Source organism: Lepidochelys kempii, chromosome 9 (genome assembly GCF_965140285.1).
Source record: "Lepidochelys kempii isolate rLepKem1 chromosome 9, rLepKem1.hap1, whole genome shotgun sequence".
In the NCBI taxonomy this organism is placed as follows: Eukaryota; Metazoa; Chordata; order Testudines; family Cheloniidae; genus Lepidochelys; species Lepidochelys kempii.
Genome location: NC_136388.1, coordinates 75,563,568 through 75,581,697, shown reverse-complemented (window position 1 = coordinate 75,581,697; position 18,130 = coordinate 75,563,568). Strand labels below are relative to the sequence as shown.

The window sequence follows — 18,130 nt, the reverse complement described above, 5'->3', positions numbered from 1 at the left end:
ATGGCATATATCACACTGGCAGATGTGCAGGTGAATGAGCCCCTGATGGTGTGGATGATGTGGTTAGGTTCTATGATAGTGTCCCTTGAATAGATATGCGGACAGAGTTGGCAACAGGATTTGTTGCAGGGATTGGTTCCTCAGTTAGTGTTTCTGTTGTGTGGTGTGTAGTTGCTGGTGAGTATTTGCTTCAGGTTGTGGGGCTGTCTGTAAGCAAGGACTGGCCTGTCTCCCAGGGTCCGTGAGAATGAGGGATCGTCCTCCAGGATAGGTTGTAGATCCTTGATGATGTGCTGGAGAGGTTTTAGTTGGGGGCTGTAGGTGATGGCTAGTGGCATTCTGTTACTTTCTTTGTTGGGCCTGTCCTGTAATAGGTGACTTCTGGGTACCCTTCTGGCTCTGTCAATCTGTTCTTTCACTTCAGCAGGTGGATATTGTAGTTTTAAGAATGCTTGATAGAGATCCTGTAGGTGTTTGTCTCTGTCTGAGGGATTGGAGCGAATGCCCAAATAAATTTGTTAGTCTCTAAGGTGCTACAAGGACTCCGTTGTTTTTGCTGATACAGACTAACATGACTACCCCTCTGAAATCTTTTTTGTAGAGCTCTCCGATAACATTCATAACAGCATGCAATTATATAGAGTATCATCTTCTTTCCCACAGCACTCCAGAGCCCATGTGTATACCTGCAGGGTCACTACACAGATGTCCTTTACCAATGAAAAGCAGCCACCTTTACATTGCAGAGCTGCAGCTGTCAAATGAAGCATGGCATTGTTACACAGTGGTTTAGCACAGGGAATGAAGAAAACTATGGAACTGTAATGATGGGGGATGCCTCTCTGTCATGCATATTTCTAGGGTACTGATCACCATTGAATCAGAGTTCCATATACAGTAATGAGGATTGGCACAGAATTATAGAGTAGTTGATAATACACTCTTCTTTGCTTCTCCCTGGTTTGGTGGCATTTGCTTATATTGTATTTTGTTGTTGTTTGTTGGGTACTGAGCAAAGGTTTTTCCAGTGTCCTCTGCAAATGACCAGCTGAGCATTTGGTTCTCTCTCCTCTGGTTAGTTGCCCATAGTTGAGCTTTGGATCTACTACAGGAGCACAGCCATGCTAAGTCCAGTTTGGTCTTGAGCAGCCAGAACCTTGGCGAGAAGGACTGAAGAAAAGTGTGATACATGTAGCTTGAAGAGAGCAAGAATGAACATGAAACAAGAAGGGAGAAGGCGTTACTGGCAGTTACATTGATTGCTCTAGAAAAAACATTAAGTAAAAAACAAAACCTAATTTCCAAGAGAATAGGAGGAGATTCCCCTCAAGGCTAGAATACAGTTAAAGCCCTCAGCCATCTCTCTTCCTTAACCTTTAATTGCTGAGTCCTCCTGAATCACTGGTGGCCTGGATCCTAAAACCTCAGGGATATCACAACATGAGTTCTTTCTCTTTCATCACTTCTGTGGCAGGCAATGGAAATACTACATTAGAGGGACTCTCTGGCTAGGACGCCCAAACTGACAGGGCTTTGTGCTGCACTGAAGTTGTACCGTGTTTGATACATGGAAGGGCCCCTTGACACTTGAGGTTCTCAAGTTTCGTAATGCAATGAGAAGTCTGGGAACTATGGACCTGCTCCTTCAAGGTGCTGAGCTCTCCTGGAACTGTTAAGTGCCCTCAGCTCCCACTGAGTGAGATGAGTTCGCTTGGCACCTTACAGTATAGGCCCCTATGTTCTCCAGGGGAAATGGTTTCAAATATCATTGAGTGTAGGACTAGGACTAAGCTGAAGATCCCAGAGTCCACTCCTCCTTACAAGGAGATTTTTAAAGCTTTGTAGCACAGCCGTGCAAAGCAGTTACATATATGTGTCCTCTCCTCCTTAGGTCATTACTAGTTAGATTTTAGAGGCACCTGCTGATGTAGCTTTCAGTGTTTATGAATGCAGCAGATCAAGAAGAAAGTAGTATGTTATCCAGAGTGGCACTGCTGCATTCCTCAGAGCCTGTCAGCCCTCTATTTAGGGACCTAGGACTGGAAGGGACCATCTGTGTCATCAAGTCCAGTCCCCCTCCTATCGCAGGCAACATGGTCATACAAACACCTTCATAAATGTATCAAGCTCTATCTTAAAACTAGGTTGGTTCTTCATCCCGACTATTCCCTTTGGGAGGCTGTTTCAGAACCTCACTCCTCTGATGGTTAGAAACCTTTTTCTAATGTCCAGCCTAAATTTATTCATGGCCAATTTATACTTATTTGTTCTCATGCCAACCTTGTCCATTAGCGTAAACACTTCTTCCCTAGTGTTTACCCCCCTGATGTATTTATAGAGAGCCGTTGTATTCCCTCTCAGCCTTCATTTTGCTAGGTCAAACAAGTCACGCTCTTTGTAGTCTCCTCTCATAAAATAGGCTCTCCATTCCCCTGATCCTGGTAGCTTTCTTTGCACCTGTTCTACTTTGAATTCATCTTTCTTGAACATGGGTGACCAGAATTGTAGATAGTTTTCCAAATGAGGGTTTACCAGTGTCCTGTGCAATGGCATTAATACTTCCCTATCACTACTGAAAATAGCTTGCCTGGTACATCCTAGGATTACATCACATTGGTTGTTCATAGTCATCCTGTGGTGAACTAATAAACCCAGGTCTTTCTCCTCCTCTGTCATTTCCAACTGATGAGCACCCAGCTCATATTAGAAATTCTCAGTAGTCCCTAAGTGCACGGCCTTGTACTTTATACTATTAAATTTCATCCTATTTCTGTTACTCCAGTGCTCAAAGTCCTCCAGGTCTTTGTGAAAGTAGAATGAATTATATTGAAATTATAATTCATTAAAGAAATGCTGCTTGAAAGATTTGTTGAAATATAGTTGTCAGGAAGAGAAACATTAAGGAGTGTGAGACAGTGGGTCCTCAAACTAATTAACTTAGAGCTCCTACTGATCTAGGAGGTTGGTAAACGTTAGTATGCAAATAAGATATGTATGTATATTTGTCAGTTTCTGCTTCCTTTTGTCTCCTATGTTGGATTGGCTTTGGCTTGTCTGTATAAATGGGTTGGCTTGAGCTTTTTGCAGGAGGCTCACATATATCTGGGTGCATTGGCAAAGCGCTTTGCTAATAAGCAGAGTGCAAATTCAGTGAGTCTTGAATCTGACTTTGACATCTTCCTGTATAATACTCCGATCCTTCTCTGTGTTGACAAGACCTCCCAACTTTTTGTCATCTGCAGATTTCATTAGCGCACACTTACTTTTTGTGCCATGATCATTATTGAAAATATTAAATAAGATCAGTGTCGAGACTGATCCTTGGGGAACCCCAATAGTACTTACTCCAGCCCAATAGTTCTCTCTTCAACACAACCCATTTTTGTTTCCCATTTATCCAATCAATTATTCACTTTACAATGCTTGTACTAATCCCCAGCTTCACCAATGATTTCCTGCATGGTACAGTATTAAATGCTTTACTGAAGTCCAGATAAATGAGATCTGTTGCAGTTCTCTTATCTAAATGATTTAATGGATCAAGTGGCAGAGAGGCAGATTTTTCTACCCATCATACAGGAGATTTCTGGTACTCTAATCTACTGGTCTAGAGTATGGTTCCCATAGGTTCTAATCCTACCAGGTGATGAGATCCCTGGCTTCCATTGAAGTTAATGGGAGATGAAGCTACTTGCTCAGGCCCTAATAGGCTAAGATAGATGTTGTTTCTTTTTATATGTAAAGAATCATCACCTAGAGGAGAAATGCCAAGAGAGCAGCAAGCACTCTATTACTGTAAAAATTCTCCTGAATGATGATTCTACTTGGCAGTTATTAGGAAAGACGCCATCAGCTTGGATAGCTGGATCCAAATCACAGGAATTCAGCTTGCAGGAATTTACCTACCTTTCTATTTTTATCAGTTCCACTGTAAACATGAATTGGTACCTGCTTATTTTACCTGGGGATGCATGTTCTGTGTGTACACGAGCAACATGCACAGCAGAGAGGCTGTGATTATAAACTGTATGCATCAATGACTTGCAATGCAAGAATCACACTCTTCTATAGCTGAAAGGGTTGCTTTCCTAGTAGTTGTGCTAGGAATCGGGTTGCTGGACCATGCTCAAGCAGGACAATCAAAACACTTGTTAGCAAACGATTCCAGCATGTATCAGCCGAAGGGCTATAGGGAGGATTTAACAAATCTGTACACATTATTTAAAAAACGAAAACCTGAAAGTTACACATTCAAATTTAACAGCAATCGAACTTCTCCGATCTCCAGTTCATGCAAACTGGCAGTTCCTTGTTCCGCCCTCTCTTCCCAACTGCAACAGAGCCTCACGGGTTATTGCTCCTGCCCACAGCATTCCCCTGCAGATTCCAGTCTACAGCATTCGGATTCAGCTCATTTCCCATGCTTCTGCCTGTAGATGGAGGGGCATGTGAAGCAGCCTGCCTTCAATGGCAGCTCCCTCACTAACTTCAACCCACAACTCAGCATTCTCTGTATTACTGGCATTCCACAGCTAGATGGCTCGCCAGGATTCTTGCATCAAAAGCATCCCCATCTGACGCAGAGAAAACCAGTGTTACAGCTTCAGTGAAAAGGGGGAGAAAGGGTAGGAAAAAAGCCTACATTAGGTCTGTAATGTGACTTTGGAAATCAGAGCTAGGGATGTGTGTGGTAATCGAAATGATGGGTGGCTTACACAAGCCTCCGAAGCGCGATTAGCCAGTGTTTTGCAACTGTGTTTGTCAAAACCAGTTTCATTGTGTAGCTCTTTCCACACTTATCAGACCCATGAGCATAGAGTCTCTGTGCTCAGGGCAGACTTGCATTTTGTGTGTCAGAAAATATACTCTCTGTATGTGTGTGGGTGGTGGTGGTGGTTTCTCCCTCATACTCCACCTCCCCTTTCCTCCCTAGAAGTGGCTGTGTATGTTAGTGTTGCAGTTCTGTAACTTTAATTGAGCACCAAACATTATAAGGCAGATACGTCTCGTGTTTACTGAGCTAGTGCATTAACTGAGTTTACCTCACAGCAAGCTTAACCAATACATGTGCAGTGTGTAAAGGCAGATATTGGCCTTCAGAGTGAGGAGAACCACTTGCTTTGTGCATTCACATTCACAAAATCATTGAAAACAATGGCAGTGTAATGCCAAGGCTGTGACTTGAGGATTAGTACCTCAAAGAAGTGTAGATTTCATTTTCAAATAATAGATTTGAATCTGTCTCAGATTAGTAGCAACACTTTGACATCTCCCCTGATGAAACAAATTAGGGGGCTCAGCTCTGTCCTTGTGGAGAGCCATGTCCATGCCACAGCATTTGCCACCTCCATCTGGCGCAGTTACAGCAGAGAGACCAAGCACTGAGTTGCCATGAATGTGGTGCTCCCAAGGTTGAGGCATACTGGTGAAGCTGTCACTGCTTGTGGTTTATCTGTTGCCATGCTGGCATCTTTTGCAAGTACATCATTTTAAATTTACGGATACCAGAATTAGTTCTGGAAATATGAACTGACCCTCTGAATTGTGCTTTAGACCACACAAGTCCTGAAAAGTTTTAGTTTTCTCAGTGTGGGCTTGGGTAAACTGTATCGAACTAATCCTTTATTATTTTTGGATGGCTCATAATCTTTCTCTCTCTCTCTCTTTCTCTCCCATGAAGGATTATGAAGCTTTCTTCGAAGCTAGAGAGAATAATGCAGTGTATGCTTTTTTAGGCTTGACTGCTCCTCCTGGTTCAAAGGTAGGTGGTATTCTGTATTGTTTCAGACTAGTGAATACAACTTTTATTTACACTCTTTTAACAGGGTAGCTGACCCTTTATAGGCTAGAGGCCCCCGGGGGGCCAGCCAGTCGTAGTTACTAGGGTTAGTGTTTAATCGCAGTTAACTCACGCGATTAACTCAAAGAAATTAATTGTGATTAATTGCAGTTTTAATTGCACTGTTAAACAATAGAATCACAACTGAAATTTATTATATATTATTTTTACATTTTCAAATAGATTGACTTCAATTACAACACAGAATATAAAATGTACTGTGCTCACTTTATATTATTTTTATTACAAATATTTGCACTGTAAAAATGATAAATAATATTTTTCAATTCACCTCATACAAGTACTGTAGTGCAATCTTTTTTATCCTGAAAGTGCAATTTACAAATGTTGATTTTTTTTTGTTATATAACTGCACTCAAAAACAAAACAATGTAAAACTTTCAGACCCTACAAGTCCACTCAGTCCTACTTCTTGTTCAGCCAACGGCTAAGACAAACAAGTTCGTTTACATTTTAAGGAGATAATGTTGCCCTCTTCTTATTTACAATGTCACCAGAATGTGAGAACAGGCATTTGCATGGGACTTTTGTGGCCGATGTTGGAAAGTATTTATGTGCCAGATATGCTAAACATTCATATGCCCCTTCATGCTTCGGCCACCATTCTAGAGGACATGCTTCCATGCTGATGATGCCCATTAAAAAAATAATGCATTAATTACATTTGTCACAGAACTCCTTGGGGGAGAATTGTATGACTCCTGCTCTATTTTACCCACATTCTGCCATATATTTCATATTATAGCAGTCTCTGATGATGACTCAGCACATGTTGTTCATTTTAAGAACACTTTCACTGCAGATTTAACAAAACGCAAAGAAGGTACCAATGTGATAGATACAGAACTCGACCCAAGCTTTAAGAATCTGAAGTGCCTTCCAAAATCTGAGAGGGACAAGGTGTGAAGCATGCTTTTAGATGTCTTAAAAGAGCAACATTCTGATGCGGAAACTACAGAACCTGAACCACCAAAAAGAAAATCAGTATTCTGCTGGTGGCATCTGACTCAAATGATGAAAATGAACATACATTGGTCTGCATTGTTTTGAATCATTATCGAGCTAAACCCGCCATCAGCATGGATGCGTGTCCTTTGGAATGGTGGTTGAAGCATGAAGGGACGTCTGAATCTTTAGCGCATCTGGCATGTAAATATCTTGCAACGCCGGCTACAACAGTGCCATGCAAACATCTGTTCTCACTTTCAGGTGACATTGTAAACTAGAAGCGGGCACCATTATCTCCTGCAAATGTAAACAAACTTGTTTGTGTGATTGACTGAACAAGAAGAGGGACTGAGTGGACATGTTGGCTCTAAAGTTTTACATTGTTTTATTTTTAAATGCAGGGGGGTTTTTGTACCTAATTCTACATTTTTAAGTTCAACTTTCACGATAAAGAGATTGCACTACAGTACTTGTAATGAGGGAAAAATGCTATTTTTTGTTTTTTTACATTTCAAATATTTGTAATAAAAAATAAATACAAAATGTACAGTGCTCACTTTATATTTTGTGTTGTAATTGAAATCAATATATTTGAAAATGTAGAAAACATCTGAAAATATTTATTTAAATTGTATTCTATTGTTATTTAACAGTGCGATTAGTTGCATGATTAATGGATAATTTTTTTTTATTTGCACAATTAATCGCGATTAATTTTTTTAATCACTTGAAGCCCTACTAGTTACTAAATAGGCACACTTCAGAAGGAATGAGATGATTCCCCTGTAAAGTGCAGCAGGAAGCTGCAGGGAGTGGGGAGTGTCTGAGGAGACAGAACTGAAGGAAGCTGTGGCAGAGGAAATGCAATGAGCCAGAAGCTCTTGGAGGAAACCCTTTGCTAGTGGGGAAAATTTTGGGCCTGGAAGTCAGAGGGCTAGGGAGAGCAGACTCCAGAGAAGTATGGGGAGTTGCCCCAGCAGTGAAGGGCTGGGAGGGGCTTGCTAAAGCATGAAAGTTCCTGAGACACCTGGGGAGTTTTGAGACAGTACCTCAGAGACGAGGTTCTGTGCTCAGCTTAAGGCTATGGATAGACTTTGTGTGTGTGTTTATTTTGAATGTCATGCCCATAAAACCAGACCCTAAGGAGAGAGATTTCTGAACAGAGAGAATCCTTTTGTGAGTTATTGAGGGGAAACTGAGGTAGACTGCCTGTATAGTGACCTGCAGGTCATAAGGGGGTGCTTGCGAAGCAGCAAGCCTGTTCATAGCTCTCTTGTCCAGTCACAATAGGTAATATCGTGTTTTGTCTGTTAATGTGTTGTGGTTGCTGTGTATATGTATTCCAGTGGATCTGACATTCACTTTCTAAAGACTTTTGCTTTGAACGTGGGCATTACTGCTCCATTTATTTGGAGGATGCAGCATTCACCAAGAGGCTTGTCTACCCTTCTCTCCCTCTCCCCCACCCCCCAACACACACACACACACACACACACACCCACCCCCTCCTTTAGATCAGGATGATTCCGTGTGCAGACTTGTTACTGTAACAGTTAACATTGGTTTTGTAACTTCACGATGGCCCCAATCCTGATTCCATTTAAGTTAATGGCAAAGCCCCTGTTGACTGAAATAGGAGCTAGATCAGGCCCTGCATTAGTTTTTGATGCCTCTTGACTTTGGACAGTGTCTTCTGTACAGACCCATAGGCAGACACAATCCCTGCTCAGAGGAACTTCCATTCTAGTAAATTTCACTAGAAATCCTGTGGAAAAGAAATTGAAACAAAGGCCAAAAAAAACAAAAAAAAAAAAACGAGAAATTCAAATAAACAAGCCACTAATACTTTGCAACGGAACATGTCTTGAATATGCTGCTCATGTGTTTTGCAACCAATTTGCCATAGAGAGATCAATCTTAGAATGTTCTTTTCTTCCACACCCTCCGCTGCCTGAAGCTGTCTCTTTTCTTTACAATTTATAAAGTGGGTTGCTGTAATACAGATCCACCAAACTGAATTCCTCCCTTGATTTTGATGTGATAGGACATGAATGCTTTATGCATTTTACTGGAGGGCATTAGGATCCCTGGGTCACTGTCAAGGTTTTCAATACCAGCCCTTTTGTTCACATGGATAAACTTTATTTAAGAATTAGGAGGTGACTTGAAATGCTCCATTCTGCATACATTTCACACAGACACCTGAGTTAAGATAGTCTGTGTGCAGTTAGTATTAACAGGTGCAGTTGGAGGTCAGGCCGAGGGTCAAAATTCTGGGGGCCAAATTAATCTCTTGAGGTAACTCTATCGATAACAGTGGAGTGACACTAGTGATGAATATGGCCCATTCTTTCTTTTGTCTCAGATCTACAAAGTTCCAGAGTAACAAAAGACAGTATTAGATGCCCATATTAATGTTTACTGGGGTCAAAAGGCCAATTGCACACAATGCAATACTTATTTACATTCCTTCGGGTTATTTTAAATGCACTCATGTCAGGTTTTGGGAGCACCTGCAGAATATTGAACAGAATTTGGACAAATGCACAAAAACTAGCCCCAATCACTCAGCCCTCCAGGCATTGAGGTTCGTGCGTGCAGTGCAACCAGTGCATTGCTACCACGTAGGAGGCCCAATTTGTAGAGTAAAGACTTTGGCTCCTTGAGGGCTCTATGATCGTTGTCATTCACAGGGCTTTTGGGAGCCGGCCGGAGCTGCTGGAGCAGGAGCTGCTGCGGCAAGAGAATTCTTACACACCCACATGCACACCATGTGCTCAGAATTCTCTCCGCACACAGCCTGCCTACTTGGGCTCTGCATTTGATGTTCCCCCAAAGGAGTTCAGTCAGACTGAAAGACAAAAACATGCTGGGCCAGATTCTGTTCTGTTACACTGAAGTCAGTGAATTGTATATGTATCAGTAGAAGCAGATTGCTCAATCTGAGCCTGATCCTGCAAGGTTCTGAGCATGCTCCCCTCCCACTGAAGTCAGTGGGCTTCAGTGGGACTGGTGGGCACTTAGAGGGCTGGATCCTGTAAGGGGCCATCTCTGATGTCCCGTGTAGAAACATCACATCTGACATAACGCACTTGATTAATTCTTTGACCGACACTTAATAACTGCAGTGAAGAAAAACACACTGGTGGGCGTGGCCATTTGTCAGCCTGATTAAGGGTGACTAGAAGGAAAAGATCATTGTAAAAAAGAGAAACAGACGCAGTAGCATTATTTATTTAATCCCTATATTGCCTCCTAAATTTTAGGGGACCATTTAGTAAATGGAGATAACCCTATACTATGTGACTTTGTACGCACAGAATTGCTATTACTTTTGCTATCAGCCTAACTTCTGGCAAGTATGCTCCCACTAAATGCTAGCAGATCAAACTGATAGGCTGTTGGTTAAAATGAGGAATTTACCTTAAAATGTTTGGATATCAGAGTATGGCAGACAAGGAAAACATCCTTGCAGCTGGAGGGACCATGCTTGGCTACATTATATAATAGCTATCTACATAATCCCTTTGAAGAGTGTTATGTAAAGTGGAAGGAGGTATCAGAGCAGCTGCATCGCACACATCTGGGAGAGATGAGTTTTGACAGCACGCCCTCTGTGTTCCATGAGAGGTTCAGGGAATTTGTTTGACAGCAGTACAGGGGTGTTATGTAAAGTGAATAGCATTAAAAGCCAAGCCTAAGCAGCATTATTAGAGATACAAATAGCTATTTATTGAGCATCAATGGTTTGTTCAATGTTCTGCACACCTAGGGGGAAAATACATGATCCTATAGATAACACTGGAATAAATTAAATACAGACAGCTTGATACAATTATTGTCCAGGCTTCAAGGGATACTGGTCTCTTCCACGCATGCATGACTTGAGGAGTTAAAGCTTATGACTCATTGTTTGTTAAGGGCTGACAGTGTACTCAGTGAAAGGCATCATGGGAGAAATTAGCATTAAGGAAGGATTTGAAACGGGAGAGTGATAGTGGGCAAACAAGGGCCTAGTCCTCTGAAGAGCTGAGCCCTTCCTAAATATCTTGCAGGACTGGGTCTGAGAAGGGAGAGGAAGTTGATTGTCCTGTTTCTCTCAAAGGTCAATGTGTTTACTGTGGAGTGCACTTTGTGATGGGAGGGGTGTTCTGAGTTCCCTGCTCCCAAAGGCCTGGACTGTGGTGCCTTTCCCTCTGGCATAGCAGGCTGGCATCTGCCCAGAGGGAGCTGCTAGAAACTGACAAGAAGCACAACACCTTTCATCTGTTCTATGCTGCTGTGTGAGATACTGCTGCTCTCTGGAAAACATGGGCATCTTTTTCCTCCCCGTCCTATTGCCCCTCTTTTCTCTCTGCTTCTTTCCCATCCTCCTCCTCTGCCACCTCCCCACTGAATAAACTTTGTGTGGATGCCTCCCATACCACCAGGTGATTGATTCTCTGCCATCAGAGCAGAGCACAGATTTCAGGGAGTATAGGAGACCTGAATCAGTAGTGCAGAGCTACACGTTGTTCTCACACTCTTGAATTTAAAGGGAGTAAGATATGATACACAGGCAAATGGCCAAAAAAGCCCTAGAATCGTACAGATAATGGAAATATGCAGGGCACGTACTCCCCTTTGGCTGAGGTCATTCACTGTGTCTCTTCTCTTCTCCTTCACATGAAGAATTTTGTAAAAATTTTGCATAGATTTCCCTTTTCTGAGTATTGATTTACTTTTATTGCATATTTATAAAATAGACGTAACTGTTCACACTCATGATGTAGTGCCAGAGTTTCAAAAGAGCTCTACTCCCATTTAAGCACCAAAATAAATGGCCAGATTTTCAAAAAAGCTCAGCACGTTGTGTGATGGCCTGTTTTTGAAAATCTGGCCATACGTACCACAGTGGAAGGTCCTGAGTGCTGAGCTCTTGGAAATCTGGCCCTTAGTGTGAAGAAACTTGTAGTGGATCTAGTTGGCATTAAAATCTAATTAAATTTAATCTTCATTTTCATTAAGAAATAAGGAGGACAATAGCAAAAATTATTTTGAGAAAAGTAAGTCTCCTTTTGCATTCCCTCCATTTTGTCAATCTGTTCCCTTTCCTTCTGAAGACCAGAAGGCGTGGGGTATTTTTTTAAAAACATTTCTTCTGAAAATTCTCATTACTAGGCAATTCTAGAGCTTAGCTGACATGTTTGTTACATTGTTTCTGTTATGACAAAGTTAACTAGCCACTTCTCACTGCATCATAGTATTAATTTAAATCTCAACAAGAACCTGTTTTATATTTCCATAGTGAAATTGCTTCATTCTTTTTTATACAAAGTCCCCCCCCATCTTACCTAGCAGTCATGCTTCAGAAAGTCTTGTCATCCTCGAGGCTTTAACAATGTTTTAATCATTTTTTTGTAGCCTAATGTGAATAATGAAAGGAAATATGAAAAATCTGATCTTTTACTTTTAATACACAGTTTGGATAGCAAACATGACCTATCATGGTCTGGAAAACCTAGCAGCTAGTGGAAAGAACATGCATTCTTTGATTACACCTGCAACTCCTATTTGAATTCAGTGGAAGTTGAGGATACTTACCACTTTAGGGGAGTGGGCCCTTATCAGTGTATGGGAGGACCTTGCCCCAGAGAAGTAAATGAAGATCTTCATTTGACTTAAAGGCTCAGAGCGACTTGCTTTTTTGGCTATGTATCACTGGAATTTTTTTATCATGTAGTACAGATGTCCACTCATAACAAAAATATATACAGGTTGCTACGTTTGATAAAGTACTCATTAATCCTTATTTTATTATTTCAGGAAGCTGAAGCACTGGCGAAGCAGCAAGCATGAATTTCAACTGCCTTAAATGTTCTGTAAAGGGAACTTCCACAGCTTTTTATAAAATAGTAAAATTGTCTCTGCTTCAAGAAAAATAGATTTAATTTCTAACATTTTGATTGGTGCTTGCAGCATCCACAATATATGAATATAAATATGAACCTGGTGAACATGGGAACATTAGGGTAGAGAGCATGGAAGACACTATTGCAAAGTTGGAAGCATAGGAAACTGAATCAATTAGAAGTGATTGATTTAAAGTCATTTAAACTATGTCTGGGCAATTGTGTCCATTTTTGTAAGCTTAAAGAAAACCTATTTTAGTACTAATTATGCAGATAAACTTACACCTAGAGATCCAGCTATTTAAACATAGGGGAAAACAAGCAACAACATAAAACCTTATCAAATAACTCTAGTGCCTGAATTGCCTCAAATGTTATTGAACAATACAAAAATACAGTAATTTCTCAATGTCTTTTTAAATAGTGGTTTAAAATGAAATTGTAAGTGTTGTGTAGCGTAGTAACCATAGTAATCGCTTATGGAAATTATGACATTTGTAGAATGAAGATTTGAAATTGTATTGTAACACATTGTACAGATCTAAAAAAACCCGTTGCCATGTATTTCTCATTTAAGTGACCAATGTGGGCCCTTTCCACAAAAAAGAGATTGAGCAGTGGATAACATTTCCATTGGCATGTTCACCACATAACTCTCTAACCATGACTTGATTATATGTTTGTGTACTAGATTTAGTGCACTTCAGTGAAAAGTACACTAATTCCTAGGCAGTGTCACAAATAAGCCAAAATGGCCAGAAATGGCATTTCCTTACACATGTAAGAGCTAATGCCTTTCATGTAATAGTTTACAAGTTCACATTGTTTATAGTTTAGGCGTTTGGTTGCACATTCTAGTCGTTGCTAGTTAGTTGCATATAGTAGTTTTTCATATGAGGAACTAAAAGTAAATGTTTGAGTTGTAAGAAGTATTGTAATTGAGTGTGTGGTGCGGGGGGGGGTTTCTTTCAAGTTTTAAAAGTTGATTTGTATTGCCATGGAATTAGTGAATCCTATTAAAGAACAGCATTCTGTATCAGTGAATTCACCAAGTGCAATATTAATCCATTACATGCCTTAGGTATACATCAGATATTTGGCAAAAGGGCATTCACATAGTTTGCATATTATGGCCATCCACTGGAAAATCATGAAGACCTATTTAAAAGCCTAACCATACATGCACCTGAAGTGGTAAGGAGTAGTTTTAAAATGTACATGTGTGATTTTAAAATATACTTTGCACAGTATAAGCCACTCTTACTTCCCGAATGCATCAACACCATAAAACAGTGATATGTAGCCTTTACTGTAGTTGGAGGGGCATTCTACAAGCACAGCACACACAGTTTATTTTCATCTGCTTTATAACAACATAGAAATAGGTGGTATAGATCAGCAAAAGACTTATAAAGGTTTTATGCCACTTGCAAACCGTAGCATATCCTGGCCATGCAGTTACTTATTTTGATGCAATAAAAGTTACGCAGTGCTTTAAAATGCTTCCTGAGACCTTTATAATTCTAAGATCCAAAATTAGTAACAGGATAGAAGTAAAGAGTTAATTATACTCTACAACAGAATAATTAAATATTTTCCTCTTGCCAGCATATTTCTTTTGGGCTCTGCATTTCCCCAGCTGGTAGAGGTGTCTTCATCAACACCTAAATAAGTAGCAGAGAAATGTTTTCCCTTGCATTGTTGTGAGAGCAGTCTGGCTCCCACACAAGTCAATGGCAAAATTCCCATAGATTTCAGCATGAGCAGGACTGGGCCTGTAATGGTGTTTGGAACGTGTCTAGTTACATTCGCATTTAGTCCATGTTTTTCTAATTTTGAGCCTGGGAATAGACATTTTGTAGTTTCTGCTTACAGATGCCTGGCCCATTTCCCTGTCTGTATGGAAGTAGGACAGTTAAATGTTGCCTAATCTTCAGGATGAACCCATATCATATTTTGTGCTTTCTCTCTAGCAGGTTTACTATTAATTGCTGGGGTGGGGGAGTGGAGGAGACTATTTGTTGGGTTTTTTATTTTTGTTGTTTTAAATCAATTGTCTGCCTTCCATGATTCAGCATGACTTAGTCTTTCTATATAAGATCTCTGGTATTATTGGCAGTATCTCTTCTATGCCTAAACCTACTAGACGAGTTGAGGAAATGAATAAGAATATTGAAAGGAGTTTTGTGAAGAAAATGGAATTTGACACACTCCTGCTGATTTGCTGTGTTTCCTGTGTAAACAAAATGTGGCATTACTTTTTGTGAATTGCATCTATTATTTGAGGAAGCTGTAACTGAAAATTATTGCCAAATTTTGTCAGCTCAGTGACACAAAACATTCTGAAACAAGGTCATCTCTATTTCTGATCTTTGAGAAAGTTGCCAAGTTTTAAGAAAGCAGTGTCGTTCCCCCTTCCAGTCCCTCCTCTTTGCCAGATGGTAACACTCAAACTGCATCTGCATTCCTGAGGAAAGCAGTGTGAAGACAGGGACTGGCTTATTTCTTCCGGTGTCTGGGGGACAAAGCATGAACACAAACTGAAAAATATCTAAGTGGTCTGTTCTTGTTTTGGCCTGTATGAAGAACTCAGATTAGTATTAATATAGATTTCATGCATGTTTAGGAGTGACGGAGGTGAAAATATACCTGTGTGGTGGTCTCAACACATTGGTTCTGTTGTTCACATTACTATGTTTTTAGGTCAATTGTGGATGTTGTATCTTAAGGAGAACTTGTTAATTTCTTCCTGCCTCTTTTTTTTCTGTATAGAAGGTAAGGTGACGAGGCATCAAACTTTTTCTTTCTTACTAATTATTGATGTATCATTCCAATAAATTGGTTTTAGAATGTTTTCTCATTATATTAGTTTGATTTTTGTTGGGTGTTTTCGGCTTGGTATTTTCAGTGTTGGAAAGGATCCTCTTTGTTTAGCTTGCAAAGCAAATCTGAGGATATTCAACCAAAAGAGCTGCTTTAAAATTTCAGTATCTGTAGCAGCCACAAAATTAATGTAGTACACACATTTCCTTACCCCATCCATTACTATTAATTCATGTTAATAGTTTTGTGTCCTGTTGCTGGAATTAAGATTATTAATCTAATAGCTGTATCTACACCACTTAAATGATCTGTGTTAGAAAATGTGTGTCAAATACAGTTCCTACCCCACATCTACACTCCCTCCCCCAAACTGATGTTGAATCCAATTGATCTAGATCAGTGGTTCTCAACCAGGGGTACGTGTACCCTTCGAGGTACACAGAGGTTTTCCAGGGGGTACATCAGCCCATCTAGATATTTGCTGGGTTTTACAACAGGCTATATAAAAATCCCTAGCGAAGTCAGTACAAACTAACATTTCATACAATGACTTGTTTATACTGCTCTATATACTGAAATGTAAGAACAATATTTATATTCCAATTGGTTTAAAATGAGAGTCAATGTTTCAGTAATATTGTGGTGTTACACTTTTGTATTTTTATGTCTAATTTTGTAAGCAAGTAGTTTTTAAGTGAGATGAAACTTGGAAGGGTACACAAGACAAATCAAACTCCTGAAAGGGTACAGTAGCCTGGAAAGGTTGAGCGCCACTGATCTAGAGTGTATGGATAGGTCAACCAGCTTCAGCACCTTTTGTAGTAAAGCTTGTTAGACAACCTAGCCTGCTTTGCCACAGTGGATACTGAACTTGGTTGAACCTGTCTATAAGAGTGGGGATAAGTATGTTCTTACCAGTTGCAGGAGGGACAGTGGGTCACATGTTTGATGTTACATTAAACTAAAACATAGTTCATTTTTGTAATCTGGTGATTGCTGCAGTGATACTAAGTAGGTGGGACAGAAATCTAACATTCACCTTTATTGAGAGGTTCTGTATATCAGCTCTGTAAGATGATAAAAAAAGTATTTGTCTTAGGGCCCAACCCTGCTATCTTTGTGCACGTGAAAGTCCTGTTGAGTTCAATGGCAGTTTTGAGTTTGAATCTGACAAGATCAGGCTATATAGATGCAGCTTCAGAATGAAGTTCCCTGGTAAAAGAATCTTCCTTCAGCAGATCAGGAAACAACATATTAAGGGCCTGGTCCTGCAATCCTTACTTATGTGAGTAACCCTGACTCATAAAAGAGTGCTTATAGGAGTGAGGATTTCCAGGATTGGGTTCTAACTCACTGCAGTTCTAATATCTGATCTGGCTGGTAGATTCAGTAGCCAAATGATAGTCCTCAGAGGGTCTGTGTGCTTTGTGTGTTCAGTTATTAAACCAGCTAGCAATCTTTCTACTGCATGCTGTAGAAGCACTAAACTGAATTCCCAACCATAAATTGTACTGTACATTGTCACCAGAATTCCAAACTATAGTCACGTGTTTTCAGTTTAACTATTATTATTTGTATGTGTGTGTTTAGGTTTTTAAAGAATGTTTTTGAATGAGGAAAAGGCATATTTACTTACCTATTTATAGGATGAACTTTTTTCTTGTTTCTAAATCAGAATTGGGAGCAGTTATTAAAGTTACTGTCATGTCTTTGAATAGTGTCTTAGTTCTGTTGTCTCTTCCACTCTCACTTGCCATTATTTGGTATTTTAATAAGTGGTCCATAATGTCATTTAGGAAAAGTGTCTTTTGTGGTCTCTCATCACAAGGAATCCCATTTGCATTTGCCTTATATGTTTCACTTGTATAACAGATTCATTTCATGTTTTGTTTACTGTTTTTAAAATAGTCTTAAATGCAAAGAATATTGTTACTCAGAAATGCAAAGCTCTTCAATAAAAAATGAATTCCAAAAATCTGTAATAAAAACTGCATGTCTGCATTTAATGTTTACTTAACTTGTCGTTTCAGGGTACAGTGATGTGCACTGTATTAATAAATTTTTACTATACACAGTTTTCTTCATTTTTTAAAAATTTTCCATATATTTTGTTGTTGTTGAACCATTTCAGCGTCATGTACTCATTACTCAATTATTTGGAAATATACTGGAAACTGGAATGCCTCTGCAGTATGTATTGCTAATTTAATCCATGTTTAACTTGGATGTAGAGGAGTCCTTGCTCGCAATTTAGTAGGGGTTATGAATTTTGACTTATGTTTTCACTGCAGAGTTAACTTGAGTTATCTACACTCAAGTTACTTCTCTCAAGTTAGTCTACTTTGAGTGAAAGTGGTCACTCTGCAAAATAACAGTTGAGCTGCTGTGTTCACACTGGCACTGCAGTTCCTCAGGTGTGGCACTAAGACTTCTGGGGGAATATTTCAGAGTCTTTGCACTGTGGTAGACTGAGCTGGTCTATGAATACTTTTCCAGTGAAGTGTGGGAGAACTTGTCTGTCATTTCTGGGTACACTTGGGGAACAGTGGGAAAGCATTGGAGGACTAGTAGTACTCCAGTGGAAGCAGCCTGAATCCACACTACACAG

The 18,130-nt window shown here is 40.0% G+C and overlaps 1 protein-coding gene across 1 annotated transcript in view; it reads left to right on the top strand.

Annotated features, from left to right (window-relative positions):
- SH3BGRL (SH3 domain binding glutamate rich protein like) overlaps window positions 1–16,216 on the top strand; it is a 56,391-nt gene extending 40,175 nt beyond the window's left edge. The window contains exons 3-4 of the mRNA XM_073360932.2: window positions 5,681–5,761; window positions 12,614–16,216. Of these exons, the coding sequence (XP_073217033.1) occupies window positions 5,681–5,761; window positions 12,614–12,646 (114 nt within the window). The 3' untranslated portion in view covers window positions 12,647–16,216. The remainder of the gene's footprint in view (window positions 1–5,680; window positions 5,762–12,613) is intronic.
- Window positions 16,217–18,130: the final 1,914 nt, after the last annotated feature.